The sequence below is a fragment of the Telmatherina bonti genome (genome assembly GCF_933228915.1).
Source record: "Telmatherina bonti genome assembly, chromosome: 20".
In the NCBI taxonomy this organism is placed as follows: Eukaryota; Metazoa; Chordata; class Actinopteri; order Atheriniformes; family Telmatherinidae; genus Telmatherina; species Telmatherina bonti.
The window spans coordinates 22,784,582-22,806,721 of record NC_136618.1 but is presented as its reverse complement, the minus strand read 5'-3'; the positions used below and the strand labels follow the sequence as shown (position 1 = coordinate 22,806,721).

The following is a 22,140-nucleotide window of genomic DNA, read 5'->3' as shown; positions in this document are numbered from 1 at the left end:
TTCCTGTTCACTCCAAAATGACACATTAAATAAAGCCAATAAGACAGCAGACTGGAATTAAAAGACATGTTTTTGAGTCTCCAGTGTCAGAACTGGAAGTGATATAACATGCACTAAAGAAATAGAAGTGGCCTAATCATTGCCATCTTTTCCAGCACAATATGCCCATATTTGACTTTTATTGATGAGAGTGTTGTGTTGTGAATGGACAATATGACAGTGGTAGTGATTAAAGAGGGGGAAGAGATCATGTAGCAACTAGTAATGTAATGGACAACAGAATAATAACTTGGCAACAAGGTAATAATACATATTTTGATGACCAAACTGCACAGAAACTTCTTTTTTTTTGTAAATACTAAGAAATTTAATCTTATTTGAGTAGTATTACCTTACTGGCGGCAGTAATTATGTTTTCAAAAGTTTTGTTTTACATGCCAATACTTGACCAATAGTATAATAAATGATTACATTATTTATTGCATTTAAAATGTTCAAACTTATTACATAAATGGGTATTATTACATTATTGGTTACTACACAAAAGCCTATAATAATCCCGGAGAAGCAAATTTTGTTGCCCGTTAAACTATTTTGAGTTAATCGTTCTCCAGTGAGGGAGAACGTTCATAAGTAGAAAGCATTCAAGACAGCTGCAGGTCTTTCCAGGAGTTTGTTTCAGCCTGAAGTTAGACCTGTTCAGTGTTCAGTCTTGATAAGACTCGAGGGTTGAGTGGAGATGTTTGGTCATAATGCACAGGAGCAAGTTTAGAGAAAACAAACACAATATCAGCACAAACAGCATTCCAACTGTGAAGCACAGAAGTGGAGCAATGATGGTTTGCACTCACAGGACCTGGACAGCTTGCCATCTGAGTTGACCATAGACTTTCTACCAAAGTATGCCAGAGTCAAATGGGTCATGCAACAAGACAATGATCCAAAACAAAGCACTGGATCTACAATAAACCAACTGAAAAAGAGAAGAATCAAGTCAAAGTCCAGACTTCAACCTGGTTAAAGTGTTTCTGGACCTTAAGAGAGAAATGCTGCAAACCTTAATGAACTGAAGCAACCCTGTAAAGAAGAAGGGCCTAAAAATTCCTCCACAATGACGCCAGAGACTGATAATGCATACAGAAAATCATTACTTGAATTTATTGTTGCCAAATGTGGATCTACAAGCCACTGACTCATAGGGTGGTTTTTTTTTATTATTATTTTTTTTTATGTATATATGTCTCTCCATTCTGGCTTAGTATCATTATTTTTTAACAAAAGCTGTCATGTATTATGCATTGCTGTTCATCGGAGGTTATGTTTACATAATTTTTAAGTGCTGGGGAGGACCAGATGATTTTTCTTTATGATATGTTATGTAAAGCCTCAGGACTGAATGAAGAGGTTCTGTCCTTTTCAAGTAATTATGGGATGTTTTAAAGCTTCAACTCTGCAGTAGGAGACAGAGGGTTTACAGTTAAGACAGCACAGGCAAGTAGCACGATACATGTTGGTTACTATGGATATTTTTACTTGCTTTCTTCTGCTTTCATAATTAGTGGAGCATTATTAAGTGTTTAAGGAGTTGTAGTTTATGAAAATGTTTCAAATCTTATTCTGTCCTCTGATTGGTCCGACGTCAGCCGAAACAAAGTGATTTAACGAGCTGAAGTAGCAGTTTGGTCTAAAAATGATGGAATTCAAGTAGGAAGAGAGTGAATGTGAATCAGAGTGTGTGTGTGTGTAAGTGATAAACAGACTGACAGCTCAGACATGCTGTTGAGAATGGTGGTATATCTCAGTGTAAACAGACCTCCCTGCTTACACACAAACTCTCCGTATATCAGTGAAGTCAAGTTGACGCATGAGCTCGTTCTGCCTGAGTGTTTTTCCTTTTGTCTAGATCATCGCTGGTCTTTGTGTTAGCTCCACTTGGATGTGTGTGTGTCCTTGGTTACCCACGCACAGATACTCAGCTCTGGTATGAAGGTGGTGATTATTGGAGAAAGCTGCAGTTGGCTGCAAGAGGCTGTGAAGTTGCAGGAACATGAACTTTAGTCCAAAGTGCTGGAACACGTTTATCAAAGTGCAGTGAAGACAGGCCGAGTCTGAACTGGTGGCCGACAGGTTTGTTAATGTTTGAAATCATAGTTATAAAACTATTTGCAATATTTTGATGAAGAACTTCTTGATTTTCCATTTGCACCTCAACGGATATTTTCATTTAATTTCAAGTTAAGTTAAGAAAAAAAATGCTACATCTGTTGTTATTGTACTAAGCAAACAGCCCAGGGAGAAAAAGGGAAAAATATGTTGTGAATCAACATATCAGATGACAAACCTCATTTTATACATTTGGCGAGAAAATGTTCCAAACATGATCAAAAGAAACAATCAGACGAGAATATACAGTGTACAGTAAGTTATGTATACTGTGTTCCAAATTATTATGCTGGGTTCGCTCATTTTTTTAGTATTAATATTAGCACTGATTTGATAAATTAATGCCAATTATTGGATCGAAGTTATGACTGGATGCAATCAGTTGGTTTCTATTAGAGGATATGTATGAATTGGCTTGAAATGATGTGTATGTTAATTTGTGTATGTAAAGTGCCCTGTGACAACATTGTTGTGAAGTGGCGCTATACAAATAAAGTTTCATGGAATTGAATTGGAGAAAAAAAAAATTATATATGTATATATATGTATATATATATATATATATATATATATATATATATATATATATATATATATATATATATATATATATATATATGTATACTGTTTTTTCTTTTTTTTTTTCTTAAAAAATTATTCCAAAAAATATATTACATCATATATGATCATCTGGATTTTATTTAACCAAACTACCAATCATAAAAAGGTTGCATTTTTAGCCAAAGTATTGTTATGTTATGTAAATTATTATGATAAAAGTAACAAGTTGAAAACATTAAATAAGTTGTAAAGAAGTGTAAGATTAAATGCCTGGTGGTTAGCACTGTGGCCTCACAGCAAGAAGGTTGCTGGTTCAATCCTTGGCTGAGGCAAGGTTTGGTCAGTGGCCTTCTGTGTAGAGTTTGCTTGTTTTCCCCATGTATGTGTAAATGGTAAATGGACTTGTACTTCTATTGCGCTTTTCTAGTCATGCAGACCACTCAAAGCACTTTACACTACTTGTCACATTCACCCATTCACACACATACTCATCCAACACACTCATACCCTGATAGGCACAGCTTGGGGTTTAGTGTCTTGCCCTAGGACACTTTGGCCTGTTAGGGGAAGCCTGGAATTGAGCTCCCAACTTTCCAGTTGAAGGACAACTGCTCTTCCTCCTGAGCTACAGCCGCCCCATGTATGTGTGGGTTCTCTCTGGGTTCCTGGATTCCTCTCACCGTCCAAAGACATGCATGTTGAGTTAATTTGTTACTCTAAATTGCCCCTAGGAGTGAGCCTGTGTTAGCCCAGCGATGGACTGGCGAGCTGTCCAGGGTGTACCCTGTCTTTGCCCAAAAAGCCAGCTGGGATAGGCTCCAGATTCACCACAACCCTGAATTGGATTAAGTGGGTTGGAAAATGAATGAATGAATTAAATTCCATATTAAAATAGTCCCATTTCCTTGACATCACTATAACAACTCTCTCATCACTTGAACTTCCAAGTCCATGATAGTTTCTTCCTGGATACTATAATTTAACTTTAAAGAATTCTGGTTTGGAGCAGACTTCAGGTTTTCTGGTATAATTTCTTCTAGATGTTGAGGGCATAAAAACTAAATGTGAATTCTGCTTGTTGAGTTTTATGTCAGGATGGAAAAAAAAAAACAGATGATCTTAGGGGTCTTGGTGATCACATAGCCTCAGCAGATCATGTGTCTATATTTTGGACCAGAACACTTTAAAACCAGCAACCAAATTTCAAAACAAATCCTTTTGCTCACATAACATAATGTTAAGATCTGAAAACTGGAGTGATATCTTCCCTTTTGGTTTTTTTGAGGAAATGAGCAGTAGCAGTTGATTTTTTTTTTTTTCTTTAAAAAACAACTACTAAAAACTCGTTAAATGTTTGTCACGACTACTGAAAACAAATGCATGAAGAAGTTGTTCTGCATAATGCAGAGACATGAGTTCCTGGACTCTTTTAATCTTGTGTTTCTGCTCCAACACATGGACATGGACACAAACTCCATCTCAATTAAACCATTCACTGTCTTGCAGTTTTAAGCTGTTATTAACCAAAAATGTGACCCCACTAAGTCTTTATGTCTTGAGACTGGGGACCTTGTTTATGGTTTTATTCCACCTGTCGGACCGGTTTGGATACTGTGGCCTAAGACCAAACTGGAGCCCTGGCTGAACGACATGACTGGAGTGGTCAGACTCCGACTTGGATCTTTCCACAGTTAAGCAGATGACCACCAAATCTTCCATTGATACAGAAGATTCAGCAAAAATGTTACTTCCCTGTGATGATGCCAAGCTCTGGATCTGCACCCACTTTTTGAAATATAGTAATAACAAGATAGAGGTAGACTATGAGCCTAAATGTGGATTTAGCTTCTTTAGTTGAATTAAACCAATCAGATAAGGCTGCTACATAGCTAAAATAAAGCCCTTTCTTGCAAGGCAGAACTTTGAAATGGTAATCCATGCGTTTGTTTCAACCCAATTGGATTACTGTAATGCACTTTACATAGGGGTTAGTGTATCTTCCACAGCCAATCTCCAGAGAGTGCAAACTGCTTCTGCACATCTCCTAACTGGATCAAGAACATTCAAGCCCTGTTATAGCTTCTCTTCTCTGGCTGCCAGTTCTTTTTCAAGCTCATTTTAAAATGATTTTATTTGCTTTTAAGTCCCTTCATGACCTTTCTCCTTTCTTATTCGCCAACTTGTTCTCTTGGGTCAGCTGATCAGCGGCTCCTGATGGTGCCTAAATCAAGCCGAACCTCAGAGGGGGTCGCACTTTTTCTGTTGTAGCAATTAAAGTGTGGAATGATCTCCACCACATTAAACAGGTTGGACTTTAAATGTCTTACAACCCATCCGTTCCACTTGGATTTTAACACAACATAAGATGGTGATACGATTTATCTATTATTGTTTGTTATCGTTGTTTTATTCGATTGGTTTGTTGTGTGATGCAGGGTGTTTCGTTATTTTATTTTATTTTACGTGTCTGCTTTCATGACTGTGGCTTTATGTTATTCTTCTGTAAACCACTTTGGTCCGGTGTGGATTGGGGCAGCCCAGGCTGAACATCAGGCTGGCCTGTGTTTTCCTTCACAGTCTGGCAGCCTGAGGAAAGAGAGGACCCCCAGAGTATCATTACAATGCTGAGAAAGTGCTGTCCTTTTCCTAGTACATGTCCTGTATTATTTTAACAGATACACATACTTTCAAATAAACTGAAGTCTGTCCTCAGTAACAGGAATTGGTGTAATTTTTTAATTGCTTTGACCTGTTTGTTGATGTTTGTCCCATATACAGTGTATTCAGGCTTTCAAGGCTGCCGTTGCAGCAATTCATTTGTATGTTAGTTTGTTGTCTATCTATTCTGAATTTATTTCAGTGCAAACATTTGTGAATGTTAATCTGTTCATATTCATGAAAAAATGTTCTGCATTTTATGTGTCGGAAGGAAGAATAGCTGCAGTTTTGCTGCAGCTAATGGGGATCCAATTAAAAATGAAATGAAATGAAATATAATATTCTTTGATTCTGTTCTTTATATCTTGTAGAGCAATGTGTGATTTCAGTTTTTAGCAGAGCTCATGGTTTACTTGCTGTGATTTATTATTATTCAGTAAGAGAAAGTAAATTTTAACCCTAGTGCAGAATAACGACGTCCCATTAGGTGCAAAAGCAAAGGGGAAAAAAAGGAAGAAAACACAGGACTCCAATATTTGCAGAGCTCTGTTTCTTTTTTTTTTTACCTACTTTTTACTATCACAGTTCATCATGCATCATCATAGATACTGTTCTCTTTTTAAAATTCACATTCATCCACCAGCATAGACTAGAACCACAACTGCACACAGGAGTGTATTTACAATTGACCCTTAAAACCACACAATGCAGCTTAACTCTAAACGCTATATAAAAGACACTAAATTACATCACACCTTAACCATTTACTTTAATCATCAAAACAACCAATACTAATAAAGTAAATAAAGAGTAACTCCCCGCTCCCCCATTTCCTCAGGCCATGTGGTTAGAGCCAGCCAAACTAATTAAGCACACCAGGAGCTTGTCAGCGACACTCATGGATGTGCCTCAGGGGTGCCCAAGTCCGGTCCTTGAGATCTACCATCCTGCAACCTTTAGATGCAACCCCTGCCCAGCACAGCTGAATCAAATAGCTGCATTCCTTTTCTGCATGTCATTCAGCTCTGCAGAGGCCTGCTAATGAGCCACTTATTTGATTCCGGTGTGTAGGAGAAGGGTTGCACCTAAAAACAGCAGGATGGTAGATCTCGAGGACCGGACTTGGGCACCCCTGATGTACCTCCATGATAGTGATGATCTCCCAGATCACCTCAGACAAAGAACAAGAGAGAGAGAGAGAGAGAGAGACAGAGACAGAGAGAGGGGTTCGAGGCAAAACAAAACAGCTACTGAAAATAAACTCAATTAATATATTCATTCATTCATTCATTCATTCATTTTCTGAACCGCTTATTCCAATTCAGGGTCGCGGGGAAGCTGGAGCCTATCCCAGCTGGCTTTGGGCGACAGGCAGGGTACACCCTGGACAGCTCGCCAGTCCATCGCAGGGCCAATTAATATATTATCCACCTAAATAGGATCTAAATTAATACATCAACAAAAACAATGAAATAAATTGATTTTTTTTTTTTTATACATGTTTGAATGTCTGTCACATGAAACTCAGCAGCTGCTTTGTGAGGGGAGGCCTGAGAAGGTTACATCGCACCATTACAGAGGCTGAGCCTGAATTTGTGACTGACAGGAGTTTTGTTTATGGTGGAGATAATATTCCTAATATTTATTTCCCCACTTCCCAACAGGTTACTGGAAGATTTCCTCACTGCGTGCTCTTCTGGGAGATGCAGCGAGCCAGAGGAGAGTGTCAGACACAGCTCCAGCAGCAGACGCCAGCTACTGCAGGTTCATAAAAACACACTAAAACAGCGTGATGTTTCAAATGTTTGGACAAAACTGTCATAATGTACAGGAGCAAATCTAAAATCATAAAAACACATTGACTCAGGTGAGTGATGCCATTTCCCAAAGTTTAACACACAATGTTGCAAAAGTGTGCAAGAATCATCATCATCATCAATCCTAAAAAAACAAAACCAAAACAAGCAAACAAAAAACCATTTGTATGTATGTTTTTTGATCACACATGCAATAACATCATGTCGCTGCTGTCCGATGAAAAGCAGGGATCTCCAAAATTTGTTTTATTACAGGAGAATGAAAAACACAGCTAACCAACAAAGTAAACCCATGTTTGTTTAAACAGATATTTTTAGGACATGGAATAAAACCCTGTTTGCAAATGTTTTAGTGATATGTTTAAAGGGGTCATCACCCGGAAATTGTACTTTTTCAAGTTAAAACAAGTGTATTGCCGTTGACCGGAAGTGTATACATCCCAAGAAGCCTTTCTTTTGAAGACTGTTGAGGTTTTCCATCTGAGTGCTTTGTTTTCAGCAAAACTGTCCACAAGGCTGAAGTCTAGCAAACGCGTTTTTTTTTATTTGCCCATTTATTTTTCATTAATTATTTTGCCCCCTCTGGCTAAACTGCCGAGAAAGAGAAAATCATTGGTGGAAAAAGCTGCGAACTAGAAAAGCACTCAGGAACCGCAAAACTCCGCCAAGGCATTTAAAAAATTTCTGGATCCAAACGGGGATCTGGGTCACCATCAAAATTAAATCAGTGTTTCCTCTTCACATTTCCAACAATTCCTGAAAATATAATAAAATCTGTCCATAACTTTTTGAGTTATCTTGAACACAAACAGACAAACAGATAAACTTCAGTAAAAACATAACCTGGAGGATGGAGGTAAGAAAAAAGCTTGTGTACACATAAAACTGTATTATTCAAATTCACATATTAGTCTAACATAACTATCTTCTGTCCTTGTTACTGTTATATCACCTGAACTCTCACTGCTGGATAGTTAATTCCTGAGGTTGTAACAGGGAACCAACATCTTTTACTGGGTCTCTTCCCCCTGTAAAAGAGGTCTGACAACCTCTGTGCTTGCTGGTGCAACAGAAAGTGACAAATTTCTCTTTTATTGACAGAAGCATATAATGAAGTTGTGCTCTTGGAGTCAGATCATCCTGCTGTGTTGCCAAGGTGATGAGGTGGTAGTGACAGACTGGCCCCAGAGAAACGCTCAGCAACAACATGCAAACAAAAAGAACATGGCTACAACCAAAAAAAGGTTGCAAATGCAGCTTTAACGCTGTGTCTGTTCACAAATACTAACTCCTGGGAAATTATATCAGATTTGCAGAGTGACAGTCACAAAAGATTGTGGATCTTAGAAAAAAAAACATGATAAATTTATATTTAAACTAAATGTCTGCGTTAAACAAGTGTGTAAAAAAAAGGGAAAATCTTGCCAAATAGTTTCTTACAGAGGGTTTTGAAGCACAAACTTCAAGTTTAACTCGTTTCCTTTTGACGTCCTTTGCAGTTTCTTCATATGGAAAACTGATTTAGCCAGGCACACATCTCAACGCTTTCAAAATGCGCCCACAAGCACACACGCAGTGCACACCTAACATCTTGTGTATATGCACTCTGAGTATGTGCTCCAAAAACGCCCCAATGACGCATGCACCCTGCCAAATCAGCCCTCTACATTCTGTAGTCCCTAAAAATGACCCAAAATGCTCTGAAATACACCGGCCTCTCTGCTACAACAATGCCTGGCAGCAAATAAGTAAAAAATGTGATGATATAAAAGGAAGCTCACAATGTGATGAATAGAAAATACACATACATGTGTTCACATGTGTGTAACATGAAAGCTTGGTTATGAATTAATGACATCAGGAGACAACAATGCTGACCTGAACTCCAATACACCACACACTCACAGAGCTCGTATTTGCTTTTCAACAACCCTGAACTTTGTGCTTCCTATGGAGGTCAGTAACTTGTGGTGCAAGTATGTTGCTGACATATCAACAGTTTCCGTAACTTCATATATACAGAAGTCATATTCCAAATAAACACATGAAGGAAATTATGAAAATGAATCAAAGAACTTAAAGTAGACTGTGGTCGTAAAGGAACAGACATGGTCAGCAACGACACTCAGGTAGCTTGTGGTGTATAAACAACTCCTCAGCTCAAAGAAAATGAATGAATAGAATGGAAAAACAAGTTGATGTTTTTCAGATAGATCAGCGGTAAACTTCATCATACCTGTAGACGTTTCACTGGCTTGGCTGAACTCTAACCTAAACCTCACCTCACTGTTCAAATTGAAACTAAAATGAGGCAATGACGATATAAGCTGTTGCTTTGTGTTCCCACGTTGTGTAAACACAGCGTCAGTAATACAGGAACACATGCACATGAAGATATGGTGCCTGCAGAGAGGAGCTGCTCTACTTTCCCTGCAAGGGTCTGTGTGCTGAATGTTTCCCCACAGCCATGATGAAGGTTTTTATCTATGTGTTCTGCAGTCTGTGCATGTTCTTTTTTCTTTTTTTTAAAAAAAGTTTTGGTTCCCTTATGTTTTAATTTTAAAACACTCCAACAAGAGAAACTTATGTCAAACTGATTTCATTTTTCATCATACACATAATTTTGTTTTGACTATTTCTGGTGCGACAAACCAAATGGAAAGAGAAAAACAACAAACCATGTATCCTGATCAGCTGAGCAGGTAGAGAGCGGTGGAGCACACCCATCTCCCACTGGGTGATGACGACAAGGTGGAGACTTGACTTCCTCCAGAAGTTACAGCAAGCTCATTTCTCAAAACCATGGCACGCTAGTGAGCCCCCCACCCTACACTACCAGTCAAAACTTTGGACATACTTTCCCATTAGATTAAGTGGAAAAGTGTGTCCAAACTTTTGACTAGTACTGTACGGCTGCATTATTTAGTAAAACAGCTGCACATGAGAGAACAGGAAGGATCTGCAGCAGGTCACCAGGGAAACATAGATGATTATATTGTCATCTACTTCGGTTAAGGCAGCTGTATTTTTAAGGGGTCCCACTCGCCCCCAGATATCATCTGCTCTTCGTTTTGTCCTCTGGGAGGAGGTTCAAACTAATCAGGGGAAAACAGATTTTAAAATAGCTCCTTCCCTTAAGCTTTTTGACCCTTCTTCCCCTTTTTATAGTTTTTATAGTTAGTTCTCTGGTCATGGACAGATCACCATGACGACAGGCTCTGGCACATATCAAGCAAGATATGAAAAAGACCCATATACAACTGCTGCGGGATGGTCAGTTTGCTGCCCAAAGCAGATAAGTCTCGTTGCAATAAGAATTGTCTTAGGTATATTTCCTCACAGAGCGAGGTCGATAACAGTCACCATCTGTAATCTGATACGCAGCACTTTGGCTAAATCCCTGGAAGTGGTGCAGGCATGCACTTTACACAAAATTATTGCTGTTTCTGCACATTTTCATGCTGCCATTTCCTCATGAACTGAAGCCAGCTGTGATGGCATTAACATACAGGTTGTCCCAACAACCATCCCCCCTTCACCTGTGCCAACAAAAATCACATTAGCCTTCATTAGTTTCGTTGGTAAAAAATGGTGAATTTGAAGGCATTTTGTAGTGAAAAACATGTTTCTCTCAAGCAGCAACCTCCGGCGGTTAAAAGTGAAGCCTATGCGGAAGTGGATAAAACTGCAGTTCCCCCTTCATCCACTAGGGGCTGGCTACAAAACAGAGCAAATCCCCATAGACTCCCATGTTAAAAAGACCAACTTCAAAGCAGAAATAAACAAGTTTACAGCCTGGTTCAAAAATCCATTTTCGGTTTATAGGTCAGGTTTACCTTCATGACAACTGTGGGGGGAGTGAATTTTTTTCTAACTCGCCCATTTTAAAGTAGTTTAATCTCAAAGTTTGGCAAATTTAGGGGCGTGTCCTTTTGATTGACAGGTACCAGTCTCCGGCTTCAAGTAAGAAGAACGTAGAACAACCGCGGTTTTTAGCCGATTAACAATGTGACTTAGCTTTAGCCCGCTTACCTCCGTTAGCTGGGTAGCTCCCGTTATCTTGGGGTTAGCTCGGTTAACTTTTAGCTACAGAGAGCTTGGAGTTTGCTCGATGTCAATCATCCACCATGACGCTGCCAACATGGCGACGGTAGAAACCGCCCACCGCGCTTCAATTCAGTTCTTCAGAAACCTATGGGTTTCGTCACAGAGGCTCCGTCCATCTCTTTATATACAGTCTATGGTTTCTCCTCATTGAAAACAAGATTTTTTCAGCTGTTTTAAAGAAAAAGATCAATATTTTAGGGCTTCAAAATGCTTATGAAGGTAAACACAAATGAATAAAAGAACAGTGTTAAAGTAAATCCAAAAGGGCACCTATTGGCTGGAGGACCTTAGAGCAGTGTTTTTCAACCCCTGTGCCGTGGCACACGAGTGTGCCGCAAGAGATTATCAGGTGTGCCCTGAGAAATTACCCAATTTCACCTAATTGGTCTAAAAAGCAGCTCTGTGTTCATCCAAACAAGTCCCAGTGATAGATAATAAAATTCCATCTTCTTGTGTTTATCAGATTTCTATTCAAGAGGCTTTGACAAGATGGACTTTATATTAATAATATGGATTTTTTTTTTTTTAAATATAAACATTTTGGTTTGTGGTGTGCCTTGGGATTTTTCAGTGAAAAAAAGGTGGCTTGGCTCCAAAAAGCTTGAAAAACACTGCCTTAGAGAATGAGACAGGGACGCCCACAGAGATCCATCCCTGTCTCATCCCAGTTTAATCTTGTGCAGTAGTGTCTTCATTCTGCACATAATTGTCATTAAAAATTTGCTCAATATGTCAAATTTCAGATATGATAGGGAATGCTGCCTAAGCTTTATTAAAACCCAAAAATGTCCTGCTGTATGCTGTATTGGACTGTGAATTATATTTAGTTACATTTTGTTCAGTAGAATATCAGATATTTGTAGCTAATGGCTTTTGAGCATAAAATTTTACCTCTATGAAGCAAAATATCAAAATGACAGAGCAGTGCCAGCCGGATTGCTTTGATGTGAACTTGATTTATAGCTCATGTCCTCAAGTGGGTTTGAGAGAAGCAGTTCAGCTAAACAGGAAGTTCTTTGTCATCTAACTTTGTGTGTGTGTGTGTTTGCAGGATGTCTAGGAGAGTGGAACAACGTGTCGTGTTGGCGAAGCGCGGCGGTCGGCGAGGTGCTGACCCTCCCTTGTCCCTCCCCTTTCCTGCTACTTTTTGGCAAGAATGGTGAGGTCTACCTCAAACACACACTTCTTCCTCCTTCCTCCTTCCTCCATCTGTCCTCCTTTGCCTGCATACACAGACATGCACCACTACAGACAAAAATGTAACCCCCCCAACCCCCACCCTCCCAAAAAAAAACCATTGAATTTGACAATATTTTAGTTAAAGAATAACTCAAACATCTTTTTGTTGTGATCATTGAGGGTGATTAGAATTACACTGGGATGGATGGATGGATGGATAGATGGATGGATGGATAGATGGATGGATGGATAGATGGATAGATGGATGGATAAGCGCACATTTTATCTATATATCAACTCTGGAGACATCCTTGGGTGCAGTGGTCACATCTACAAATCTGTGTGTGACGACTGTAATATTTGGCCTCTCAGGCACTTCTGCATTAAAATCGATGCAATTCTATTATAGAAATCACTGCAAGGGCTCAGGATCACTTCTATAAATCCCTGTCTGTCAACTCTAACTTCCACAGAGGCAGGCTAAAGGTCTGTCCTAGAAAGAAGAAGCAATATGTGAACATGATCCAGAAACAACAAGGTCTTCTGTGGGCAAATGGTTGTTTACAATGGTCAAAGGCCAAATAAAAAATCTTCTATGGTCATATGGATCAAAACTTTAAAATCCATGGTGCCAGATCCTCCAAACAAAAGAGGAGAGGAGCCATCCAACTTATTGTTGATGTTCAGTTCAAAAGCCTGGATCTCTGGCTGATTCTAATCTGAAACTGGTCATCTGTGAAAGATATATTTAAAGGTTTTAGAGCAGCATGTGTACCTTTCCAGACAACATTTTGAGGAAAGGCTTTGCATATTTCAGAAAGACAACATGTACTGCATTACAGATGTGTTGCTTCATAGTAGAAGAGTTCAAGCACTCATTAAACCTGCCTGCAGTCCAAAGATTGCACCAACTTAAAGGTTTGTGCAACGTGAAACACAAAATACAATACAGAAGACCCCTGACTGTTGAGCAGCTAGAATCTTTAATCAGACACGAATGGCACAACATTCCTTTTCCAGTGGTCCAGCAGCTGGTTTTAGTCCTCAGATGTTTACAGACTGTTACTAAAACAAGAGGGGATGACAAACATTGGTAAACATTGTTCTGTTCCAGCTTGTTTGAGTTGTGTTACAGCGTCATGCATTAATGTGCTTTCATTGCAGAGCTTACTTTTTAGTCTTAGAGACTTCTCTGAGCAGAGATTTCTCTGAATTTTACTCCTTTTTAATGTGATTGTTTAATAAATATGTTGATGTTCTGAAACAGTAAAAAACAACGATGAAACTCGCCTCGTCTTCACCTCTGAATGCTTCACAATGATGCACAGCCCTGTTATTTGGAGTTAATTAGCTGTCAAATATTGCAGCAACTTAAGCCTACAAATTCTTATCTATCCATTAATTAAATGACTTAAGTCGGTTTGTCTTTGAGCCTTTCCATCCTCTGCCATTTGTTTTATCTCCTTCCTTTCTCATCACCGCTCCTTAGTGCGTGAAGTTCCAACTCTCCTCTTCCTCGGCCATCCATCACTTTCACTCCTATCGGTTGTGCTGTTCTTTACTCGCTATAGGCCAACAGACAGCTTGTTCAGCCTCTTGTCACTATCCTATCACGCTCAACAATCTTCTTTACTGCACTTTCCTATTTGTCCTGAATTCATTTTCTTCATCAGCAGTTGGTTTTTTTTGGCCTCCCAGCAGCAGAGACAGAAACATCAGGTCAGCTGGTGGACCGATGAGACATGTAGTCAACACCAGCATACCTGGGCAACAGCTGCTCAGCATCAGAGGCCCTAATAAAGCAGTGACCACAATGTTCTCACCCTCCTGTCAGTCATAACATCAGAATTATCACACAGTCTGTGTTGAGAACAATCTTGCTGAGCCGTTGGTGACACCAGCCCTGCCTGACTTGAATCCAGCAAAAAATGGAGACGCATGTGATGAAAAAGCTAATAAAATGCATCATTGTCTGTATGTGAGAGCAGCAGACTTTCAGATAATATTTTAACTATTTTCACAGGCTAAAAGCACCAATGCAGTATACGCTTTTTAAACATGGCAAATTTAAAAAAAAAAAAGAAAAAAAAAATACCCCCAACACGCTGGCTTACAACTCTTTAATATAAAAAAATTAATATAACCCATCAGCCACAGAGAGATATAAAAACAGATGCTTTGTGTCCAGTTAATTAAACTTAATTGGACATGAGGAAAACATGAGGAGAGACATGGGGTGTGGATGAGTGGCGCATTTCCATGTTTTGACAAAAAAACAAAAAAAAGCTACGCATATTAGAAATAGCTTCCGATGTTTAATGAAGACCGTCTGTCTGAAGAAGGGCTGTAGTCTGAAACATCACTATTTTTTGTTAATAAAACATCTGGAGCTCCTTCTCATGTGTGGACCTATTTTTCTCTTTTTGTCATGACTTGCCTTTAGATCCGGCACCTAGTTTTATCTTAATGGGGATGTGCGTGATCGAGACTTTTTCCTACTTGGCATTTCCATATTTTATCATCTGATGTGTGAAGAACATATTTAACCAAGAAACGGTCTGATTGTGTGCGTCTGCCTTAGGTAACCTCAGCAGGAATTGCACAGAGAAAGGCTGGTCGTCCGTCTACCCCGACATCAGTGTCGCCTGCTCATCAGAAATCACAGATAAACCCAAAGAGGTGAGTTCAGCATAAAAAAATCAGGTCATCGTGTCTGTTTGAAGTTGTTTGCACTGTGTGTGTGTTTTGCATGCAGGCTGCACAGTGAGCAAAGCTGCAGGTCTGAAACCATTTCATCCAGCTTCTAGTTTGTGTCATGTTGGATTGTGCATGGTATTTTATTTATTTTCTTGTTTTCAGATGATGTAGCTCAGAGAAGCCGCATCATCGTTTCATAACGACTGATGTGTTCCATGAAAAACATCTCAGCTGGTTGATCTATGCAACTATTTCAGTTACTTTATTTCTGCTCAGGTCAGATTATTTATTCAGTTGCTTTTCTAAAAATCAGACAACTTCTACCTGAGACACGCTGCTCATTATTGTACTAAAAAAAAAAAAAAAAAAAAAAAAAAAAAAAGTATCAGTTCCACTGACCTTGCCGAAACCCTGAAAATGTTCTGAGAATCTCATAATCTGAACATTTTATCTGCTGAGCAAACTGTTACTGTGCACATTTCATGTCAGGTATGAGAGTCCCAGAATGCAGCACTTTGTATCAGTGAATCAGTTCATCTCAGTTCCTTGCAGCCATGTGAACAGTCTGCTACAGGATTTTACAACCAACAGATACAGTTATTTCAGCGAAATAAATAAAACTAGATAAAATGGGGGTCAGATTAAAGAATATCTTTTTTTCACCTGAATGCAGACGTAAACTGAGTCTCACAAAGTTTGATGACAAGACAGCAAGAGGAATAAAATGAAAAGGAAATGAAGTGAAGCCTGAGACGATGAGTAACGGCTGATCACCGACATGGATCTCTAAAACCAGATTCCAGCTGACAGGTGCAGGGAGAGAAGAAGCTGATCAAAGCCGTGTGCTGACATTATATGATCTTCTTCAGCAGCTAACCTCAGCCTGCAGGGAAACAAAAATTCTTAAAAGCCCATAGAGAAAGCTTGGTTGCTATGTTTTATGTTAGTAAAACATACCAACCACAGTAATATTGTGGCATGAAGGAACTGTTGGGAGATATGGAGGTGAGATTTTGCAACCAGTGGTTTTCCCTTTTGTTCAAAGTTTGCACCAAACCTGATCCTCCTTTAACAAAAGAGCAACACGCTTTCCTGCACTTTTACCTATAATTGAACCTTTTCATGCATGGTGACCATATGGTAGACACCTATTTACAAGCTTTTTTCTTGAATTTTCATGGATGAGGATGGTATTTTCGTAAATAAACCACTTCAGTTGATGTTAGTGAGTCGTTGCCACTCACTGGAGAATAAATAAATATTTAATATAACTACACAAGCTTTCCTTTGCAATAAATATAAGAAAATGATACAGCTATATTTCATAGAAGATTTACATAATACAATTATGATTATATATTACTTTATAAATATTTTATAGAGCCCTGGGATGGACTGGCGAGCTGTCCAGGGTGTACCCTACCTTTCGCCCAAAGACTGTTTGGATAGGCTCCACCCTTAATCGGACTAAGCAGTTAGGATAATGAATGAATGAATCAATATTTTATAGAATAAATGAAAATAAATCATAAATCATGATAAATTTTAAATATCACTAATAAAAAAATATCATTGTATATGTCCGTAGAGGTAAAATATTGTGTGTAAAAAATGTTGCGTTGTTTTTTATTGATTCATGCATGAAAGGATTAAGCATGCCAGTGGTGTAAGGGGCTTTGCTCAGACACAGCTGTTTACCTCTGTTGTCAGTCCAGGGTGAACTTGGATCTAACTTTGTAAAAACTTTCCTAAATTCTTATTAATTATCCACAGTAGACATGAATCCTCAAATCACATCTACCTTGTATTGATAGGTGAACTTGGCGCATGTATGTATCAATATATAGAATAACTTAAATCAAATCCAATCAAATACAATTTTATTTATAAAACACTTTTCATATAATAAAAACATAACAGGAAGTCTTTTACACATTTAAAAAGACACTTCATACTCATGCTTAGTTTCTCCTGTTGTAGTTTCAGACATAACATGGCTCAGTATTTTTCTTAAATTCTTTTAAATTTAATTTACATTAATTTTTCGATCAAAGCGGAGAACACCTCTCCTCTCCTCTGTCAATGGTGGCACCAGTTGGTGTCGCCAAACATACTGAAAAGTAATGTTTTACTAGATGTCCTTAAATTATCATACAAATATTTATTTACCGTTTCAATACCCAAGATCCCCCATTAAAAGATTTTAAGAACAGATTCTTATATGTTGTGAAAGGGCCTTTGCAGACATAATTATACATATTCTGCTATTATTAAATACTAAAGCTGCAGCTGCATCATTCTGAAAGAATATTCATAACAATAATCTTTTTCTTTTTTTTTTTTAACCAGCCTGAAATCTTTGTCTTTTGTGCAACGTGCCATCTTCATTTATTCTTCATCAGTCATGCACACTCATATTTACACATCTCACAAGTCTTCACTTTATTTAAAATCAACCTTGGTTGAACTCAGTCACTCAAATGATTTCACTGGGATTAAATATACCCAGTAATCTTTCCACCAGCTGTAAGAAATCCCCTTTTATGGCTCACCAAATGTAAAGCATAACAAACTTATTTTCAGTGAAATTGCTGTGCACAGTGTTTATAACCACAGTAATTTCTTTTCCCATGTTTCAATCAGATTTCTACTTATGGGGAAGAAAGTGTTTCTTAGCACAAATTATAGACTTTATATTCACACTTTCGTGCAGATGTGGAGGTCAGATATGGGGCTTGACCCACTTTGATGAGCTTTGTTCTTTGCTACATATCCTGTACATCAAAAGGTGTTTTTTTTTTCTAGTTTTGTCAAGCTAACCACAAACTAGTTTTATTGTTCATATGTTTTGTTCAGCACTATAAAGTAGGTTTGATTGTGATAAACAGGATAATCAGACAGCCTACTTTTCATTTGTTAGAACTTACAGGATACAGACCGTGACCATTTTGTACATCCATTCTCTTTATGATGTAAGTTTTTTTTTTATGTCCTTCCTTTCTTAAGGCTTTGCTGGCTGTAAGACAGATTGAAAATTGGGCAGAAAGAGGGGGATGACGTGCAGCAAAGAGCTCCAGGCCAGAAACCAAACCTAGTTAGGAGTATGTCCTTGGGCCGGAAGCAACAAGGGCATTCATAGAAGGCCAGCTCAACCAGTGCCTCAGGTTTAGCCACAAAAAGGAAAGAAATCTAATTAAGTTTGGGTTAAAAATAAGAATCACAAGTTTGAGGTTAAAGCATTGGTATGGTTTTAGTTAATACATGCTTTTCTGACATGTCCATCACATTAATAGATGCCATTTTTTCAGTTTTCATCCACTGGTTCACTGTGAATTCTTACACTGGGTTAAATATCACTTTTTCTCACAATTTCAACATTAGAATTACCAATTACCAAATTACCACACAAGAAAGATTGTGTGGTAATTTAATCTCAATTAGAAATGTCCCAGCCCTGTCATAGACTGGCAACCTGTCCAGGGTGTACCCTTCCTCTCGCCCACGGATTGCTGGGATAGGCTCCAGCTTCCCCAGACCCTGGAACTGGAACTGAACCTGGACCCTGAAATTGGACTAAGTTGTTTAGAAAATGGATGGATGGATAGAAATATCCCAGTTGATTATAATCACCTAGTTTTCAGGTTAATCAGTGCTAACACATTTCAGATTCTGTTTGATGGATTTGGACTCCAGTTAGTTCTTACTGGTTACTCCAGCTTCCTCCCACAGTCTAAAGACACGCGTCTTAAGTCAGTTTGTCACTCTCAATCCTCCCCATAATGAGTTTGAGGGTGAGTGATCGCAGGACTCTCTTTGAGGGCCGTCATTTGACCTACCCAGGGTTTACATTGCCTCTTGCCTGGTTGCTGAGATAAGCTCTAGATCAGATGTATGGATTTTTCTTCTGGTTTGAATCTGAACAAAGACTGGAGGCTGGAAATATGTGCTTGTCAGAGTCATAACTAGACAGAGCGATTAAACAAGGTGAAATCAGAAAATGAATCAATCAGTGACACGACGAACACCCAAGTGTGTCATGCTTATGTGAAAAAGGTGAGCCAGAATAAAGTTTGTAAAGATTAAGTCAAGAGGGAATGTGATGGAGACAGTTGTCTCCAGAGAAAAAGGAAGTCTTGATGTCTGTTTGTCTGTTAATTTAACACACCGAGACATCTGCCTTACAGTTTACCCCGTCTCTCCCTAAGGGAACTCTTTCAGCAAGTAAAAGCTTCTTTCCACACTCAAAACATTGTTCAAATGTGATTTGAGAAACAGGACAACGACTTAAAGGATTTGATTTTACCTCCAAATTCCCGGTCCGGTCAGTCTTGTTGATACTTTGTGGGAAAGCAGAACTAATGCATTAAAGCTCCTCCTTAAAGAACTGAAAGGGTCTGCTGGTAATGTCTTGAACTGAATCTCAGGATGCCGTCAGTGGGCTTTGTGGAGTCCTTGACTAGACAGATCAGTGATCTTTGAGGTGCATAAATGGAGCAGTAATAAGCAGCTTGTTTGGTTGTGTGCACTCTTGCGGCGAGACGCTTTCCTAATCTCACACTTCCTAGAGCTGAAGCGCCCTTTACTCTCTAATCTGCTCTCATCTGCTTCCACATATGCTTTCTCACAAGATGAAGGTAAAACTTCTCACAATTCCCTCCTCTGATTCTGAGTAGGATTATGGAGCTGAGTGAGACAGCTGAATATTTTCTTTGGCATTCCAGATTGAAGTTAGAAAAGTTTCAGCTCCCGTAGTTTTCCGCTGCAGTGTCTGCATCTCTGACTGCTCCACTTTCCGTCTGTCTATATGCATCTTTGTACCTGTACAGTTTAACCCTGAGGCGTCCTGCGTGATGCCATGGAGCTTATTTTCTGACCTTCCCGGTTATTACTTAGTGCATTCCAGAAACATTTGTTTTATACCAAGCTTTAAACAAGCAAGCAACATCCAGAGAATATTTTGAACCTGTATTGTGCCGACACAGTGTCTATAACACAGCTTCTTCTTAATCTTCCTCATGTTGTGCTTCAAGGTCAAATCAAGGTTTTATTCTGTGAAGTAGGATGTGCTATCAGTTCACATCTTCACGCCTGCTTCTGAAAATTCAGAAGCATGCAGTTTTCAGCAGAGTTTCAATCCACATTTGGTGCTGTAGGCAGTATTTTAGGGGTGTGGGAGAACTGAATGAAAATGAACTTTGCAGAAAGAATTCATCACCAGTGTGAGTTTTTTTTTTTCTTAGCAGTTTTATGGGTCTAACGAATCAGATATTTGGCATTTCTGCTTTTTTCTCTTGGATTTTTATTTTGTAGCAGACAGGATGAACCTCAGAAATTTATTCGAAACTGTTTAATGTTTTTTGTTTGGTCGACTTAATTTCTTTCAGACATGCAACACATTCTAAAAAGGCGAGACAGTAACGCTTTTGGCACTTTATGATTCTTCATACACCTTCAAACACCCAAAAAAAGGGCATTGAGAAAGTCAAGTTAGGAAACATTTTAGTTGTTTATTTTGTCCTTTATGTCTTGCACGTATGTCTTAAGGGTTGTAGAAGAACAAGTTTCATCATTCTTATTAAAAACTGTCTAATATTCTCCAGGTCAGGTCAGAATACCTATCCCTGCACCTGCATCCTCTTCCTTAACCATTCTTTTGTAACGTGTACAGCAGGTGGTTTTGCATTGTCTTGTGGAAAAAAATATGCAGAAACCTCTGAAAAGATACAACTTTTAAAGGCAGCGTAATTTGTTGTTGTTACCTCTGCCATCACAGAAGTGAAAATGAGCTTTGTCAAAAGTAATGATTTATATAATTTCATATCGCCACAGAGTCTGACTTTAAGACTTGTTGCATACTTTGAATGCTCCAGATGATATTTGGTCCTGAGCATACTTTGGTCCCTTTTTTCTCCTAAAATTAAAAACAAAATTCTGCAGAAACCATCTAGTAACATCCAAAGAATGTAAATTAAATAAAGTTGTGTCTAACTGTTACCAATGCATCGGCAGCTTGCAATATGCCCACATATGACTTTTTAGTCAATCCGTGCGCCTTACAGCCCTGAATTAAGTGTCTCACTAATTATGACACCATACTTAATTGCAAGAAATTGGCAGATGTAATAGATTATCTTGCTGTATGATGTTTTGCAGTGTTTGAGTCGTGTTGATGTTAATATAGAGTAAGCAGCTAATAAATACAGCAGTAGAACCGCTATTGAATAATGTACCTATAGTGTCATATCTTTTTTCTTTTTGTAGAAAACTAATCAGTCAGTTGACCCCAAAAAGTCCAGTTGTATCATTATAATTCATCCCAAGATTAAACAAAATCAAAATCATTTTAAATGCTTCATGTTGTTTGATGTGTGCTACAGCCACACATTTCCATGCATAACTAATGCATGGCCACAAGTTAACGATCTCATTCTCACATATTAGTCATCCTTGTCGTCGTGGCAATGTGACTGATATCTTTTTAATTGATATCATCAGATGTGCTCCATAGAAAATTGATTGGTCTGAGTACTTTTACTGTGTGATGGTCTATCCAAGATACTTCCAAGACCAGAAGGGTCAATGTGACATTGGGACAAACTTAACAAGAGGCTTTTTCTTTTCACAGTAAAGTGAAATTAGCAACTATAACTCAGCATTGTAATGCTTGACACACAGGATGACAAGACGGAACTGAAACTACAGGGTTTAATTAAAATTTAATTAAAACTTACTGGTTGTGTAAAAACAAGGAAACTAAGGGTGACTTGAGCGGTGGAAAAGTTATGACTGTTAATACACTGATGATTATCTAGAGATTGAAATACAGTTGAAGCCAGTGAGGCCGTGGCAGGCTTGCAAAGACGGACACAATAAATAAACACTAGAAAAATAAAAACCAAGATAAGATGGAAAGTAAGAGAGGCCGAAGGTAAACAGCTGAAGAAAAGAAAAAAGAAGC

The 22,140-nt window shown here is 38.6% G+C and overlaps 1 protein-coding gene across 1 annotated transcript in view; it reads left to right on the top strand.

The window, feature by feature from the left end:
* The window catches only part of LOC306771109 (vasoactive intestinal polypeptide receptor 2-like), a gene marked incomplete at both ends in the record, with an annotated part of 49,082 nt that overhangs the window by 3,939 nt on the left and 23,003 nt on the right, over positions 1-22,140 (top strand). Inside the window, 3 exon segments of the mRNA XM_079260172.1 lie at positions 7,047-7,146; positions 12,358-12,465; positions 15,067-15,164. Of these exon segments, the coding sequence (XP_079116298.1) occupies positions 7,047-7,146; positions 12,358-12,465; positions 15,067-15,164 (306 nt within the window).